Genomic DNA, 17,338 nt, shown 5'->3' with positions numbered 1-17,338 from the left:
CTAGATTGACAAGCAAGTTAGTACTCATGTCTGAATTAAAATGACCAAGTCTTACAAAGGTTAAAATAACCTTTTCATTAAATCTTTAAAAAGAAGGCCCCAATTGTGTATATAAACAAAACTCCACTTCTTACAGATATTTAAAATAATATAAGCTGAAATTCAATTTCAAGTAATGTAGTCAAATTATACAAAATATCTACTTAAGCTGGTTCAGATATTTTAAATGGTGCATTTTAAACATCACTGTATGGAATTTTCACATGGAAACTGGAACAGTCTTGATTTTTCAACAATATTCCATAATTCTGAAGAAAATTTATAGCTTCAATCTTATTATTTGATAAATATTACAAATCCATGTACAAAATTACATATGTTAGACAATTAAAAACAGGAAAGCTAGATCAGGTTGTAATAACAAAGTAGCTATTTAATGATGAGTTAGACACTTTTGCTGTCTACAAGAAGGTCTTAATTTTAGATATGACACATGTACTGCTTTCAGCAGCATTAGGAGTTCCATGAAATTTTGCATGATCTGTACCTTGATTTACAGCATAACTGGTTGTTTGCTTCTCATATTGCTAACATTTGCAAATGGGGCTATTCTTGAAGGTTGAAAGCTGTGCTCCACACAAAGACACCTATTCAGGATGGGCACCATTCCAGAAAGGTAAATCAATGATGGATGAAAATATATTTTAGAATTCTAGCAGAAGGCATCTTTGACAAATAACAAAATAATATTTTCCTTTATTTGGCATTCTATCACTTCTGTCACCCCAAGAAGCTTCTTGTGTAGTTCAGTGCCACATTAAAAGGTGGCTGCCTTAAGTATAGGCTTAATACACCTTTATACAGAGTTAATTTTAAAAAAGTGTTTTAGTTCTAAGATCATATTAAATGATACAAGTATCTATTTCCAGGGTTAGCAGCAAAAATATCTTTGTCTGGCAGTGATATAGTCAACTCCTTAATTATGTGTTATGGGAATTAATTATAAAATTTTACACAGTGATTTTATTCATGAGACTTTGTTGCGTTCATTTTGAAAAAAAATATTTCATACAGTGTATTAGAGTTAATAAGTCAAAATTTTACAAAACATTTTCTTAAAAATCCTATTTTATATGGAAATGTAATGTACATATACAATATAGCTACAGTTCCCACTGCTTATTAAACTCGATTAATAAAATTAGCTGCTTAATTAGCTGCTACATTCAAAAGGAACCAAAGCAAATATGTACTAATCAATAAAGAAATCGCTATTTATTATCATCTCTGCTGCTTATAAAACTCGGGCAAAAACTGATTTTTCAGTGTCAGAATATCTTGGTCGCATTTCTTAAAGCTTTTCAAAGTTCTTCCATTTCAGGTACTGTGGCTTTATCTTCAGATATGTAGTGCTTCAACAAAATGGATTTGGGCAAAGTTTTCCTTCCCCAGTCCTTGCAAGACACTACTTCCAGAGTTCTTTATCCTCATTGGATTTAAGAGGCAGAATTTTGAAGTCAATAAAAATAATCCTAGAGATAGATTAGATCGAGAGAGATTATAACTGTAAATGAGAGAGAGAAGGAAGAAGCTGATCAACATGCAACTAATGATTGGAGAAAAATTTGTTCACTTGGGCTGCTAAATGATTACACGTCACAAGAATTTTTTAATACAGACAAAGCTGGATTGTGCTAAATAACATTACCAGAGCACACATTATTTAAAAGTGAAAAGCCGGTTTAAGAAACTGAAGGAATGAGTTACTGTGTGAATAATATGCAGTGTGGACCCAAAAATTAAGAAAACCACAATGATTATTGACAAAAGCAAAAAATAAATAAATAAATAAATAAATAAATGTTTGAAAGAAGTCAAGAACTTACCATAGCAACCAGAACTCATGGATGACAAATAGTATTTTTACTGATTTTGTTTTGAAATGGGATAGCTAGTGGAAAAATGAAAAAAAAATGGCTTAACTAGTTAGATAACTGTGCCATGGAAAAAGAAAATAGTTTCTCATGCAAATGCAACTTCTAACACTCAACTATTATACCAAAAAAAGTTTTCAAATGTCATTACAGAAAAGATATTCAGAAAATGATAAACAGAACTGAATTTCGAGAAAATGCAAGCACTTCAAAGGAGAAAATTCAGTCGATATCTCTGCTAGAAGACATGCATATTATAACTGGTTTACATAAAATCAATTAAAAACTATTTTTGAAAATTTATGTGCTTTCGTACATTTATTCAGGTGAAGTCAGAGGAATTTCAAACTACAGATATTGTTTCAGACATCAATGTGGGAAGTTATGAATATTCATTTTTAAAATGAACATCAGTTCACATTTTAAAAATGAAACACATTTTAAAAATGAAACAACAATATTGAGACAACATGAATAAAAATTGATTATAAAAGTGTGAAAAGAACTGCAGAAACTAACACGAAAATGATACAAGAAAAAGTGATGATATACCAACAAAAATTGAATGTAGAAAAGCACTGCAAATTCTAAGAATTAATCAAAAAAGCTTACTATCAGTTTTATGAAATAGATAATACAACTGAAAAACTATTGCTGAATAATATGAAACAAAAACAGACAGAATAGTTGTTTATAAAAGATAAAATTTCATCAAAAATACAACTATATTTTTGTAAAACATTTTTTTAATTTAATTTCAAATTTGCATTAATAGTTTAATTTTAGCATTAATTTTATTTTTTAATTTAATTTCAAATTTGCATTAATAGTTTAATTTTAGCATTAATTTTAACTTATTATTTTAGGATTAGTTACTGAATTCATAGTTAATTATTATCTTATTCGAAAAGTTTTAAAGTGATATCACGATTAACAGTACAGAAACCACTGTTCATTAAACTCAGCTGCTTAATAAACTCATACATTTGGAACAGAAGTGATTTTAATAACCAGCAGGTACTGTATATCATACACTTTTTTGTACCACTTGATAAAATATATATAAACAAATTACTTCTCCATGAGCTCTTGTAGCTCCAGGACAAAGCGGGTTATTCAAATCATGAGGTGGAACCTCTTTCTCTGGTACTTTTTCTAACTGCCCTTTCCATGGCCTTCTAGCTCTCAAAGGTGAAACAATAATCCATTTATCACTTAATGGACTATATCTCACATGCTGATGTTCTGTAAATGTAAGAAAAATTATACAATTGTATACTAAATTGAATTTTATTGAAAAATTATAAAACTGCAACATTTAGTTGCAAAATCATGTTTTTAAATCTATAATGGAAAAGAGTTTAATTTTGTTTTACCCATTTTCATTCTAAGTATGATATTCCTGAAGAAAGCTTTTTCTGTATGCATGTCACTCATATTTTTGCTGTTATCAACAAGCTACCCAACAGAATGTCAAAAGAATAAAATAAGTGACTGATATCAACATTAGTTTCTGAGGAGTTATAAACAAAATGGTATTAAAAGCTTTAAAGAAATCCTCAAGGAGGATTTGACCATATTCTCCTGCTGATATGAGGAACAAATAGAAATTTCTTTCACTCCTGAATGACTTAAATGTCATTACAAATAGTCACACCCAGTCATTAATCTAAAAAACAATCCCTAGGAAAAGAACTGGGATACATCTATTTTTGTCCATATGTATCAGGTCTTAAATGTAGTTGAATCCTTATGCACTGATTACCTATTTTCTTTGATTTTAGAGAAAATAATCTACTTGATGTATGATAGTGGTAAGGGTGGATTTAGCCAGATTTATTTTAACAGATGTTACAGGGGTTCAAAATCTACAATAATATTTTGTTCATATATCTTGAGAGGATTTAATGTCATGTTACAAAAATAGATCAAAGTATTAGCATTAAAATCGGGGCTAGTAATTGCAGCCTAAGAATCTATAAAAATACAGAGGCTGGACAAAAATATGGAAACACCAAATTAAAAACATACTGATGTGATTAATACAGTATACGAAAACTGCTGGCATTCAAAAAGCTTCTCAGAATGGATAAACAGAGGTCTTGTATACTTTGCAATGGAATTTTTTACCATTCTTCCTGTAATATGTTGGCAAGTTCAGTTAACAATGAACGGCGGTGGATAACACTCACGCACATGTCTCTCCAAAATAGCCCACAAAGGTTCAATAATATTGATATCTGCTGACTGTGGTGGTCATGGTAGATATGAAAGTTCACCCTCATGCTAAAAAAAACCAGTCTTAAACGATGTGTGAGCTTAGTGAACAGGAACTCTGTCGTCTTGGAATATGGCATCGCCATTGGGGGAACAAAATTTGTACCATGAGATGGGCATGATCAGCCAGAATGGTCCCATAATCCTTGGCAGTAATGTGACCTTGCACAGAAATTATGGGTCGCATGGAATCTCACGATAGGCTGCCAAACCATGACCAAACCCCGCCATGTTTAACTCTCGGCAATAAGCAGTCTATATTATATAATTGGGATGCAAATGTCAGTCCTCCATTGCTCTACAGTCCAGGTTTTATGACTTTGGCACCACTTTCTCCTCTTACAGGCATTTTGATCCCTCATAAGTGGCTTTTAAATTGTGGCTTGCCAAAAAATGCCCTGCTTGTGGAGCTCCCTTCACACTGTTTTGATGCTGCAGGATTTGTGAATGCAATATTCAGTTCAGCAGTCACTTTTCAAGCTGTAGTCCTCTTACTTTTTGTCATAATCCTCTTCAATGATTGTTTGTCATGATCACTCAACACACATTTTCGCTCATGCTATGATTTAATGGATGCAGTTTTTTCTGTTTTCTTGTATGACTTAAAAATCTTTTATATTATACCTTTTGAAAAACCAAACGCTTCAGCTACCTTGGTTATGAAAGCACAAACCATACAAGCTCCAACAATTTGACAACATTAGAATTCATTTAACTCTCACATGGTGCACTCACAACTGCACAGAACATGGTCTCGGTAATGAATGACACTTGCAATATATTGAGGATGTTGTATAAATGGCGTTAGTGAGCAAACACATCAGTGCCACCAACAGCTTTTACAAGAATACACATTTCAATTCTAACATGCATTTTACGAGGTGTTTCCATATTTTTGTCCGACCAATATTATGATGCTGCACCTAAGGTTAGTTTTAATTTTATCAAATGCAAACAAGACAGTAAGGTAAAAGTATATTTAAGAGTGCCCCTTGGCGAAACTTGGTGATTTTTGGCCGGTACATGGATACCGAGTTTGACCAATTCTTTGACTTGTTATTTTGGCTTGTGTAGCGGAGATTTTTGGGGCAAAAATTGGCACTACACAAAGCCAAAATAACAACAAAAAGGATTGCACACCCACGGTATCCATGTACACATCGACCTATTTTCACTTTAAAAAAAATCTCAGAATTGCACAAAAATTGCATTGCGCACTCTCTGGACTTTATCCATGTACACATCAACCTATTTTCACTTAAAAAAAATCAGAGATTTTCACAAGCTAGGCTTTGCGCACTCCCTTGATTTTGTCCGTGTATGCATCGAACTATATTCACTTAAAGAGTCAAAGGAGCAGCCAACAAAAAAAATATGTAATCTAAACAAACTACATTTTAAATCAAACAATGAAATAACACAAAAAAAGGAAATTCGGCTGATCTTTAGAATATGGTAACTGGTAGTTTGGCGACATTTTGGAGGCGATAAAGGTTACTACCTGGCACTTTGGTAATAATGTGAGCAGTACTCAGTTCCGATTACGCATTATTTTGTGTGGGGGAAATGAGAGATCATGGGATATGTCATGTGATATTAATGGACGAATTACGGTTCTTTAATCGGAAAAGGGGGAAAATCGGGAAAAAATCTGGAAATTTTGTATTTGGGTGTATTCTGTGTTGTGTGAAACAGTGTTCGTTAATTTTTGGATCCCATGGCCCTAACTAAAGTGAATTCGAAATGGGTATTTAGTGGGATTGAAAGGGGTAGTAATAAGTGTTTCTTTAAGGTTGTGCGAGAGAGAAGTAAAGATGTTTTATTAAGTTATTTATTTTACTTGGTACCTTGCTGTGAACTATAAGTATGATTTTAAAGATCCTGAAACATGAATAAGAAAAGTTTATCGGACACGTAATCAAGATTCTGAAGAAGATTAGGTAAGTTAGTATTTTTAATTATTTGAGGATATTATTTTTATGCATTGTTCTAAATGTAAGGAGTAAATAAATTAATACGGTATTATTGGAAAATTGTTATTAGCAATGATTTAGTTTAAAGTAATTAGGATTGTAAGCTAATTTTTATTAATTTAATGTATGTGCTTATTTATATTTTAAGTAGTGTTTTTTAATTTAATTATATTTTAATTTAATGATCGTGATTTTGAGAGTTATATGTTTGTAGTATTTTGGAATTCGTTTGAGTAGAAGTAAATGTGCATGGAAATAATTTAAATATTTGACACTAAGTATTTGTAATGTTTGCGGAATGAATTCGTTGGTGACATTTATATTATAATAGATAATTTAGAGGTAAAAGTTTTTGGATATTTTATTTAATTTATACGTGGAAATGTTCATATTTGGAAAGGGTATATACTTTTTCGTTATTAGGTAATTTCATATATGTTCTTTTTAATGGGTTTAAAGATTCAGAAAATTGTTATGCATTTTCGTGAAATTTTTCTAATTTATGAGAAAAAAGGAGTGTACATGGATATGGTGAAGAGTGTGCGCAATGCCATTTTTGTGCAATTCTGGGATTTTTTTTTAAGTAAAAATAAGTCGACGTGTACATGGTTTAGTGATATTTTAATTAAATGATAGTTATTTTGTGAATTTTATGTTTGTAGGAATTTGGTATACGTTTTAGTTGAAGTAAACGTGCATGGAAATAATTTAAATATTTGACACTAAGTATTTGTAATGCTTGCGGTATGAATTCGTTGGTGACGTTTATAATATAATAGATGATTTAGATGTAAAAGTTTTTGGATATTTTATTTATTTTATATGTGGAAATGTTCATATTTGGAAAGGGTATATACTTTTTCGCGATCAGGTAATTTCATATATGTTCTTTTTACCGGGTTTAAAGAGTCAGAAAATTGTCATGTATTTTCGTGAAATTTTTCTAATTTATGAGAAAAAAGCAGTGTACATGGATATAGTGAAGAGTGTGCGCAATGCCATTTTTTTTGTAATTCTGGGATGTTTTTTTAAGTAAAAATAAGTCGACATGTACATGGTTACTGTGTATGTGCGATTTTGAAAAACGCAGCTAGGAGTTTGCGATTCTGCACTTTTTCCCAATTTTGCAGTTAATATTTGTCATGATTAAGCAGTTTTGTTAGATAAAATTTCTAGCATAAGTGTAATTCGGCTAGTAGATTGTTGGAAGAAGTGTTCAGTAGATAAAAAGAAAAAAAACATGTCTTTACTTCGTGAAGACAAAATGGCGGCGGGGAAAAAAAAAATAGAGGGTTGCTGTAGGAGAGTTGGTCGCCAAATTTTCGCCAAAAAATCGCCAAGTTACCATAATGTAAAGATCAACCGGAAATTCATCTTAGCACTACACGAAGGAAATATCCACTTACCTTATTTACAAATTTACGCGTCTTCAGTCAAACACAATTCCTTAACAGCATCCAAACGCTTCCCAAAATTATCTGAACTAGAATCCGTATACTGGTGTCACCAAATAAATTCACAAAAATAAGAGCAAAAAATATCCTCCATTCGAAAATATCCGATGTTCGACCATACGCATTTCTTTCCTCCAAACAGGATACTTAATAATGGCTACTAAGTAAACCTTCATTTATACACCAGTCAATTAATGCTTTTTTCCCTTTCGTTCCAAATCCTACAGAAACTTCAAATTAATCTTACCACATTCAGCCAATTTATTGTGTAAACAACATACTAATCCATCACCCAAAAGCCCTTACCCAAAATCCAACACACACTTTCCAAAGTTTTCCCCATGGTTCAAATTCACCGCAACCAATTACGTCATAATAGGGTTTCCATAGCATTCAACTACTCAGGTTGTCATAAATGAGACAACAACTTGGCAATAAATGAAACAACATTTTCACGATAATACAATGGGTACCCTAAAGTCAACTCTAACCGACAGTAATTATCTCTCTTATCAAAATCATCATACTATTTCCCAAGAAGGCAGCAAATAAGGCAGCACTATCAAAGTAAGCATCAGCGTAGGTATCTTCAGTTACATTTTTAACAGTCGCCTGCGTACACATGCTGTCGATGGGAAATCTGCCATAAACAGATGAAAATAAAGTGAATAAGAATCAAGTAGCATTTCTAACTACAGTACAAAGTCTGTAATCCAGACTCGTCAGGACTTCTGCGATTCCGGATTAGGGGTTATTCCGGATTATAGATCCTCATTTTAAATCTGGTAAGATGGCATGCAGAAATTATACAATTAAAAATATGAAACCGTAATTTATGAAATAAAGAGCAATTATGATCTAAACAGTATCAAAATTTACAAAAAAAAAAGCGTAAAATTTATTTGTTTACTTTATTTAACATTTCTTTCAATGTAACTTTCTTCACTATCGGAAGCGAGCATCCGTAAACGCTTTACTGGCTTTACGCGCGTGCGTAGCGAATGCACCCATCAAATGCGAATGCGTAAGTTTGTGGCTTTGAAGTCCAGATCATAGATCATTCCGGATAATGGACGTCCGGATACGGACTTTGTACTGTATTATTAAGTTTAATTACGGATAATTAGTAACTGCCAAATAATAAAATAATTTTATTTTTTAAAAACTGAAATTTAGATGCGTAACAGCTGACTTTGATGCAGCATAAATAAGATAAACCTATTACAAAGAATAATATCCTCATACAAAATTTTAGCCTTTTCTAATTCAGAGATAAAAAGAACAAGTGCAAGAAAATCTACATCAAAATAAAGCATATGAAATTCAGTCTTGATAATCATTTTCAGAAGACAATGGAGTTTTATATGTTTCTTTGATTTCACTTTTGTTCGTGTGTTTTAACTCTTCGATAAAACACAATTGCATAACAGAATGCTGAACAATTCAGAAAATTGAAAATAACTGCAAGACATCCTCATCAACCAACTTCACAAACGAAAAGAATAATCCAAAATTTTGTTCCGTTTGTTATATATGAACATTTATTAATTTATAGACAATAAAAGATGAAAAAACAAACTGAAAGAAAATAATTGAGAAAACTAAGATCTTATAAGATTACAAATGCTACTAACAATTTTATAAACTAAATTAGTAATATTTTTATAGATTAAATTTTAATAGGATGTGGCAGTTTCATAAATTTAAATTTAAAAAAAATTGAAATTTAAAAGTCTGAAAACTACAAATTACACTCTAATATTTCATTTAAAAAAACATATACATATTTTGCAGCTCTTCTTAAATAAATAAAAAAAAAATATTTACTAACTCACAAAATGTAATTGTTGAATGTTAAAAAACATTTGAAACCAACTCAAAATGAATTTCAACTTTAAAAACTACATCGTTCATTTTTCCATTTCTTTATTCCATGTAATATAGCATGAACTAACATTAAACTATTAAAAAAGAATATTAACATTCGAAAAAAAAAAGAGAGGATTGGAGGGGATATAGAGACTTGTAAATAAAACCCTACAATAAAAATTCATCATAACTACTTGACTAATTTTGGATGGACAAGAAGTGTCGACAAGGAAAAGTTAGAAATTTTACCATTAAACTATCATAGGGTATTATAAAACAAATTTATATGTGATATTTGTGCTATTGAATAATACTGATTTCAAAATATTGCTAGGAAGTCCACATTAAATGAGTTTTTATTAACTTAAGCAAGTTAAATATTAAAAAACTCATTTATAATATCAAAAATATATGAAATATTTATTTTTCAAAAGCATTTATAACATAAAAAATAAATGAAGTATCTTCGATATCAATTGAAAATGTCAGCATCCTTATGTGAAGCAAGGAAAGCTATTGAGAATCTAAATGATAACAGGGCTGTAGGATCAGATGGTGTTAAGGCAGAACTTATTAATATTGGCCTACCTGAACTGATTGATGCTATTCATGAGGTTATACTTAATGTTTCGACTATGGAGCAGATGCCCACTGAATGGGAATATGTCCCCTTTTTTAAAAAGGAGATAGACGGAATGAAATTGTATAACAACTATCAAGGTATTACCCTCTTAAATGTGACATTTTAAACTCTTCTCCCATAATTTATATATTAGGCTATTACTGTATGCATCTACATTTATTGGTAGCTACCAATAGGGATTTCAATCCATTAGACAAACTTTGAAAAATAATAATTGAACATAATATTAATGCTTTTCATCCTTTTATAGATTTTAAAGCTGCTTATGATAGCAAACACTGTGAAAAGCTATTTGAAGCTATGCTGGAATTCAGACTTCCTAGAGAATTGACTGATCTAGCTAGAACGACTTTAAAGAGAGTAAATTGCAGAGTTAAAATCATGTCTTTTCTATACTGAAAAAGGGTTCAGACAAGGTGATGCCCTTGCATGTATGTTTTTTTAATATTACCCTTGAAAAGGCTATTAGAGAATTATAACTATAAATCATATATATAGGTTTATATATTATTATAGACCAGAATTCTAACTAGAGGTACCTACAGTTACACACTGAATGAGCATATTCCCATTCAATGGGCATATGCTGATGATATCAATATTATTGGCAGAAGTAAACAGGTGGTTGAGGAGACTTTTATTTTTGCAACCAGAGACATTGGACTAAACATGAGTGCAAAACAAAATTTTCGGCAGTAACTAGTACAGCACATAATCCCCTATCACAAATAAATTCTTACACTTTCGAGAGCATCTCTCAGTTTACGTATCTCGGTACTATCATCGGTTGATCTTTGGATTATGGTAACTTGGTGATTTTTTGGCAAAAATTTGGCGACCAACTTTGCTACAGCAATCCTCTGTTTGTTTGTTTTTTTTGCCGCCATTTTGTCTTCACGAAGTAAAGACATGCTTCTTTTCTTTTTATTTACTCAACACTTTTTCCAACAATCTACTAGCCGAATTACACTTATGCTAGAAATTTTATGGAACAAAACTGCTTAATCATGACAAATATTAACTGCAAAATTGGGAAAAAGTGCAGAATCGCAAACTCCTAGCTGCGTTTTTCAAAATCGCACATACACAGTAACCATGTACACGTCGACTTATTTTTACTTAAAAAAACATCCCAGAATTGCATAAAAATCGCACTGTGCACACTCTTGATCTAAACTGCTATTTTCTCATAAATTACAAAAATTTGCACGAAAATGCAGGAAAATTTTGTGAATCTTTAAACTCGGTAAAAAGCACATATATGAAATTACCTGATCATGAAAAATTATATACCCTATCCAAGGATGAACATTTCCACGCATAATATAAATAAAATATCCGAAAACTTTTACCTCTAAATTATCTATTATAAATGTCACCAACGAATCTATAACAAAACATTAAAAATGGTTACAAATACTTAGTCTCAAATATTTAAATTATTTCTATGCACGTTTACTTCCACTTGAAACATATACCAAATTGCTACAAACATATAATTCACAAAATAACTATCATTTAATTAAAATATAATTAAACCATATACATGTCGACTTATTTTTACTTAAAAAAACATCCCAAAATTGCACAAAAGTGGCATTGCACACACTCTTCACTATATCCATGTACACTGCTTTTTTCTCATAAATTAGAAAAATTTCACGAAAATGCATGAAAATTTTGTGAATCTTTAAATTTGTTAAAAAGGACAAATACCTGATCTGAAATATATGAAATTACCTGATCACGAAAATGTATATACCCTTTCCAAGGATGAACATTTGCACGTATAAAATAAATAAAATATCCAAAAACTTTTACCTCTAAATTATCTATTATAAACGTCACCAACGAATTTATAACGAAACATTAAAAATGATTACAAATACTTAGTGTCAAATACTTAAATTCTTTCCATGCACATTTACTTCTACTCAAACGAATTCCAAAATACTACAAACATATAACTCTCAAAATCACGATCATTAAATTAAAATATAATTAAATTAAAAAACAATACTTAAAATATAAATAAGCACATACATTAAATTAATAAAAATTAGCTTACAATCCTAATTACTTTAAACTAAATCATTGCTAATAACAATTTTCCAATAATACCGTATTAATTTATTTACTCCTTACATTTAGAACAATGCATAAAAATAATATCCTCAAATAATTAAAAATACTAACTCACCTAATCTTCTACAGAATCTTGAGTGCATGGCGGATCACAAAATGTCCATTTTCACCAGATTTCTTGCACCGCCATTCAAACTTATCTGTAATATCCTTCCTTTCACACAATCTCATTTCATACCCACATGTTGGACATTCATACTTATCCACAATTAAGCAATTCTTTTCAATTACACATAAACTCAATAAAAATTTTGGATTTACTTTATTTAGGGCCATGGGATCCAAATATTAAACAACACTGTTTCACAGAACATAGAATTAAACTAATGCTGTACAGCAGATATTTTTACAAATTTACCCCCTTTTCCGATTAAAGAACAGTGATTCGTCCATTAATGTCACATGACATATCTCATGATATCTCATTTCCCTCACAAAAAATAATGTGTAATCGGATCTGAGTACTCACATTATTCCCAAAGTCCTAGGTAGTAACCTTTATCGCCTCCAAAATGTCGCTAAACTACTTATTACCATATTCCAAAGATCAGCCCTATCATCTCTAATAATGACAATATTAAATTTGAAATTGACAACAGATTATTTAGAGGTAATAGATGTTATCATGGTTTAAAGAATTTGTTAGTGTCTAAATTATTAAACTTCAAGACAAAAATAAATATTTATGTTACTTTTATCTTTATGTTATAAATCTTTATACAACTCTTATTAGACCTTTCATACTGTATGGCATTGAATGCTGGCAATTAACAAAAACAGATGAAGAAAGACTCTTAATCTTTGAAAGAAAAATCGAGAAAAATATACAGCCCAGTTACAGAAAATAATAGATGGAAAATTTTGTTTAACCATGAAATATATGGAAGACACAAACAACCTAATATTCTCTGAGTCGTCAAATCTTATTGTATCAGGTGGCTTGGACATATTTTTAGATTTGGCAACTTGTATCCTGCTAAAAAGGTGACCTTTGCAAGTGCAGAGAGTACCAGGAAAAGAGGAAGACCTCGCACAAAACGGATAGACTGCTTAAAGGCAGATCTCAAGACTAAAAATGAATCATTGACGGACCATAGTGACTAACTGAATCTATTGGAGGAAGTTTCTTCATACAGCATTGGCTTGTGATAGGCTGTGGTGCAACTAAAGAAGACTTTCTGCAATCTTTTAATGTTTTAGTCATCCCGCTCCCTTTGTCCTTTTCTTCCCACACGTTTCGCACAAAACCCACTATTAAAACAATTAACATCGGGCACTTGAATAATTCTTTCAAACCGAGTGGAACACATTTTTATGTTCCAACATAAAACATTAGGATGAACATTGCCCTAACTCTTGTTAAAGAACACCTGAATTTATCTCAAACCTTGAGATCTCTCACATGTGTCTCATGATAATCTCTCAATACCATATGAGAATTTAAAAACACGTGATAATTGAGAAAGATTAGATTTTACTAGAAGCTTCTCCTGCATTCATGTGTCATGGTTAGCTACAAGTAATTATTAAAATTTCTTCCTCTCTTCTTCTGTTCTGGTACTAGTATTTGATTTGTTTGCAGCTAAAGATAATAGTATTGAGTCACTGAAAGCACTTCAGCTAAAATAAAATCTAGGCCAATTAATTTTCTTGGAATTAGTTTTAATTGGAATACTATTCTCAGTATTTCAATCATAACAAGAATCTGAGCACCACATTGGACCACAGGCCTGAACATAGAAGCCTGGACTTAGAATGGCCTCAAATCTTTCTACACTTTCTAAAATGAGCATTATTAGAAATCACTGTACCTGGACTTTAAACTGTATTAACTAGGACTGTGACCATGATAGATGTACTGACTCAGAAACACAGAAACATAATAAATTATTATAGAAGAAACATTATAAATAATTTCGGCATTAACCTAGAAATATTGCTATAACTAGATCATAATTTATTTTTACTAGATTAGTTTCTTGTGCAATGATAGAACAACTACCTGTTTTGCAATAAAATAACCAAAGTTTTCACACAATTCATGATAGTCAATCTGTTGAACATTAAACCATTTATAACTTCAAACATTCTTATGATAGACTGCTTGTTTCTGAATAACACGACTTAAATGCATTAAGACTGAAAATGCATGCGACTTAAATGCATAATTTTGAACTGAAATAAGTCAAATTTTTAACTTTAAAAATGAATAGCAAAATTATAATAATCTGCACACCTTTATGTAAAGGTTCCTCAGAACAAAATACTGCATTACTGGTACATAAAAAATAAAGTGTCGGATACAATTCTACTATTTGTCAATCTTAAATTAATACTTTTATTACTAGCATAATAACATTAGCCTTGAATTACATAATAATACATGAAAAAATCAACTAGATTCAAATTTTGAGAGAAAGGAGGGGAGTCCTATGAAAACATTTTTATAAAAATACAAACATGACATTTTACAGAATTACTGAAATCAAATAAATGTACAAAGTTTAGGGCTTTTATAAAATATTATTAACATTTCCTTTTATGAAATCTTTGATACATTTTAAAATTTAATCTTTCTAATTTCTGACCATTTTATATTTTCAGTTATACATAATGTATGAAGGTTTAGTAAAGCAGTCAAATTTAAAAAAAAAAAAAAAAAAAAAAAGAAAAGAAAAAAAGAAATGAAAAAATAATACTTGACCAAGCTGTAATTTATGAAACAACACCTGAGAGCAACTGTTTTCGCAAATAACAGCATCCAGCATAAAATATTCTTTTAAATAAAAAATTGTACTATTATCTAATTCCATTCCACCATTATTTTATCATAACTGTATGTATTGGATTGTGATAGCAGTTCTAGCACGTCATTTTCTATTACTTCATAAGTTTGGTTTATTTAATTACGGCAGAGCACTTGCTATCTGCCTAAGAGAAGGGAAGACTTCGTGGAGGAGTTCCTAAGGCAAACTGGTTCTTATACACGTTACACATGAGGAAAACACGAAAACATCGATGCAGACAATCTGCTCGCTGCGATTCGAGACCCAGACTGAACTACCAGTATTCAGCGACTTTACCACTTGGCCACTGGTGGGCGAACTACTTTACTTTATGGGACATTATGTATACCGAAATTGTAAGATTTGATATTATGATCAAAAATGACAACCTTGAATAATTCAAAATCACTAATGTTATAAATAAATTACAAAAGCCTTGCATTGATCAATTAACAGTTTTAAAATATTAAAACCAAAACTGATTATTCTGTAACTTTTAATAAGGGTTTCATATCAGAAGCGCAATATTTTAAACTAATTACTTAAAAACATGACAGGGAGAGAATTCTGTAATGCTTTCAAATTCTGTAAATCATGATTTACCTTCAGGTATAAATGAAGTCGCCATTCAGAAATATGTAGTTAGAGATGTAATTTTTATAAGTTTTTGCATCATCGTCTAAAAGTACCAAATCGGTATCGAACAAGGAGGTTAGAATAGAAGGAGGGAAGGTTCAACTTAAACGGTGAAGCTTGACGGCCATGTTACTGTTATCGCTGTGACTTGCGCAAGGAAGTCTGTAATTGTAACATTTTTTCCCTTTTCTTTTTGAAGCTTGTCAGCTTATATTGCATATGGATGCACAAATAGATTTTCGAAAAATATTACTGGGATTACTGTTCATTCGTAAGTATTGATTTTCTTTTTTTCTATGTAATTTTATAAGTATGTTAAAAAATATCACAATTCATGTTGTTTTCTTTCCAGATGTGACAAAAATGACTTAATAATAATCGAAACATGTTAAATACATTTTAATGTTTTTGCTTACAGCTGGTATCTTCGTTCCTTAACATACAATGATATATGCTAGGATTTAAACTGTATAATTTGAACGTTTAGATAATTCGTTTTATAATTTTCATGAAAAGTAAGAAATCAATTGTTACCATTTTTATGAATTGTGAAGGTGTTAAATAAAGCAACGCTTTTCTTTATGTATTAATTACAATTCATTCTTAAGTTTTGTGAACTGTTACGGATATAATTTGTGCATTTGATCAAGATAAACTGTTCTGTTGTTAAAATGTTTTTGCATAAGCTTACAAATTTCTGGGCAGTATAGCGATAAATGTAAGTTAAATATTTACACAATTGAACATGTGAAAAGATATATCGAAAATTTATATAGGTATATTTCTGTAATTCAGCTTAATTCAAGGTAATTTCTCTGAGATTCATAAATATGAAACGCGCATAAACTGAAATCATTGAATTCACATAAATCTGTTTTATTTTATTAATATTTATTTTCTTGTTGATATAAGTTGATTATTGGTTGTGAAAAGAATCGATTTAAAACTTTCATTTAAAAAAAAAAGCAACATGTTACCATTTTTTAGATAATTATCTGTTATTAATTTCAGGTAAAAATGATTCTTTAATAAATTATAATAATATTGCGAATAAATCAGAAATATCACTTCTTAAAGAAACAATTGGAAAGTATAATACCCGAGAAGTTGCTAATAAAACCTAAGCAAATTCTTGAAATTATGCAGAATCATAATTTTTAAAGGCTTTAATGTTATGCACATGCATTTAGATTTCGAAATATTTCTTAATGATTTTCTGTACTTAGTAAATTACGGATATCATCTTTATATCTTTAAAACAAAAAACTAACAATAGAGAAGCATTTCATTATAAATTTAACATATTTTTACTGGAAAATGCATGCATAGAACAGCTTACAAACACGTACGTTTCACTGCCGTATTGCAATGTTTTGAAGTAACAAACATGGACGCTGCTTGTTCCGTGGAGTTTCATTCGACGATAGTGGAGGAAACTGCGAACCCTCCCTCCTTCTATTCTAACCTCCTTGGTATCGAACGTAGATAAAACCAAACGATTGCGATTATCGCATCAAGTCACATGGTGTGCTGTAGCCGCTGCCGTGTTAGCTGCTTCGATGCTATTGGTTAGAAGAATAAAGACATGAGAAGGAGCTTTCTGGCGTCATTTGTTTTGTCA

The 17,338-nt window shown here is 30.7% G+C and overlaps 1 protein-coding gene across 6 annotated transcripts in view; it reads right to left on the bottom strand.

The window, feature by feature from the left end:
• Positions 1 to 17,121, bottom strand: part of LOC118188712 (galactose-1-phosphate uridylyltransferase-like) — a 138,409-nt gene extending 121,288 nt beyond the window's left edge. For 2 of the 6 annotated variants that reach the window (XR_015040810.1, XM_085815678.1), the window contains exons 1-2: positions 15,000 to 15,363; positions 3,010 to 3,179 (exon numbers count right to left, since the gene is read on the bottom strand). Coding sequence is in view for 5 of the 6 variants with exons in the window: in XM_085815678.1 (XP_085671804.1) it covers positions 3,010 to 3,179; positions 15,000 to 15,108 (279 nt within the window). In the remaining variant the exon portion in view is untranslated. Of the gene's footprint in view, positions 1 to 3,009; positions 3,180 to 14,999; positions 15,364 to 15,623; positions 15,649 to 15,684; positions 15,843 to 17,066 lie in introns of those variants that run through there. The other 4 variants (XM_085815675.1, XM_085815676.1, XM_085815677.1 and 1 more) reach the window with 4 other exon arrangements.
• Positions 17,122 to 17,338: the final 217 nt, after the last annotated feature.

Source organism: Stegodyphus dumicola, chromosome 4 (assembly GCF_044657685.1).
Source record: "Stegodyphus dumicola isolate Sdum_Otavi_A_Nest chromosome 4, ASM4465768v1".
NCBI lineage: Eukaryota > Metazoa > Arthropoda > Arachnida > Araneae > Eresidae > Stegodyphus > Stegodyphus dumicola.
Note: the sequence above shows the minus strand (reverse complement) of the source record. Positions and strands in the feature narration are given on the sequence as shown.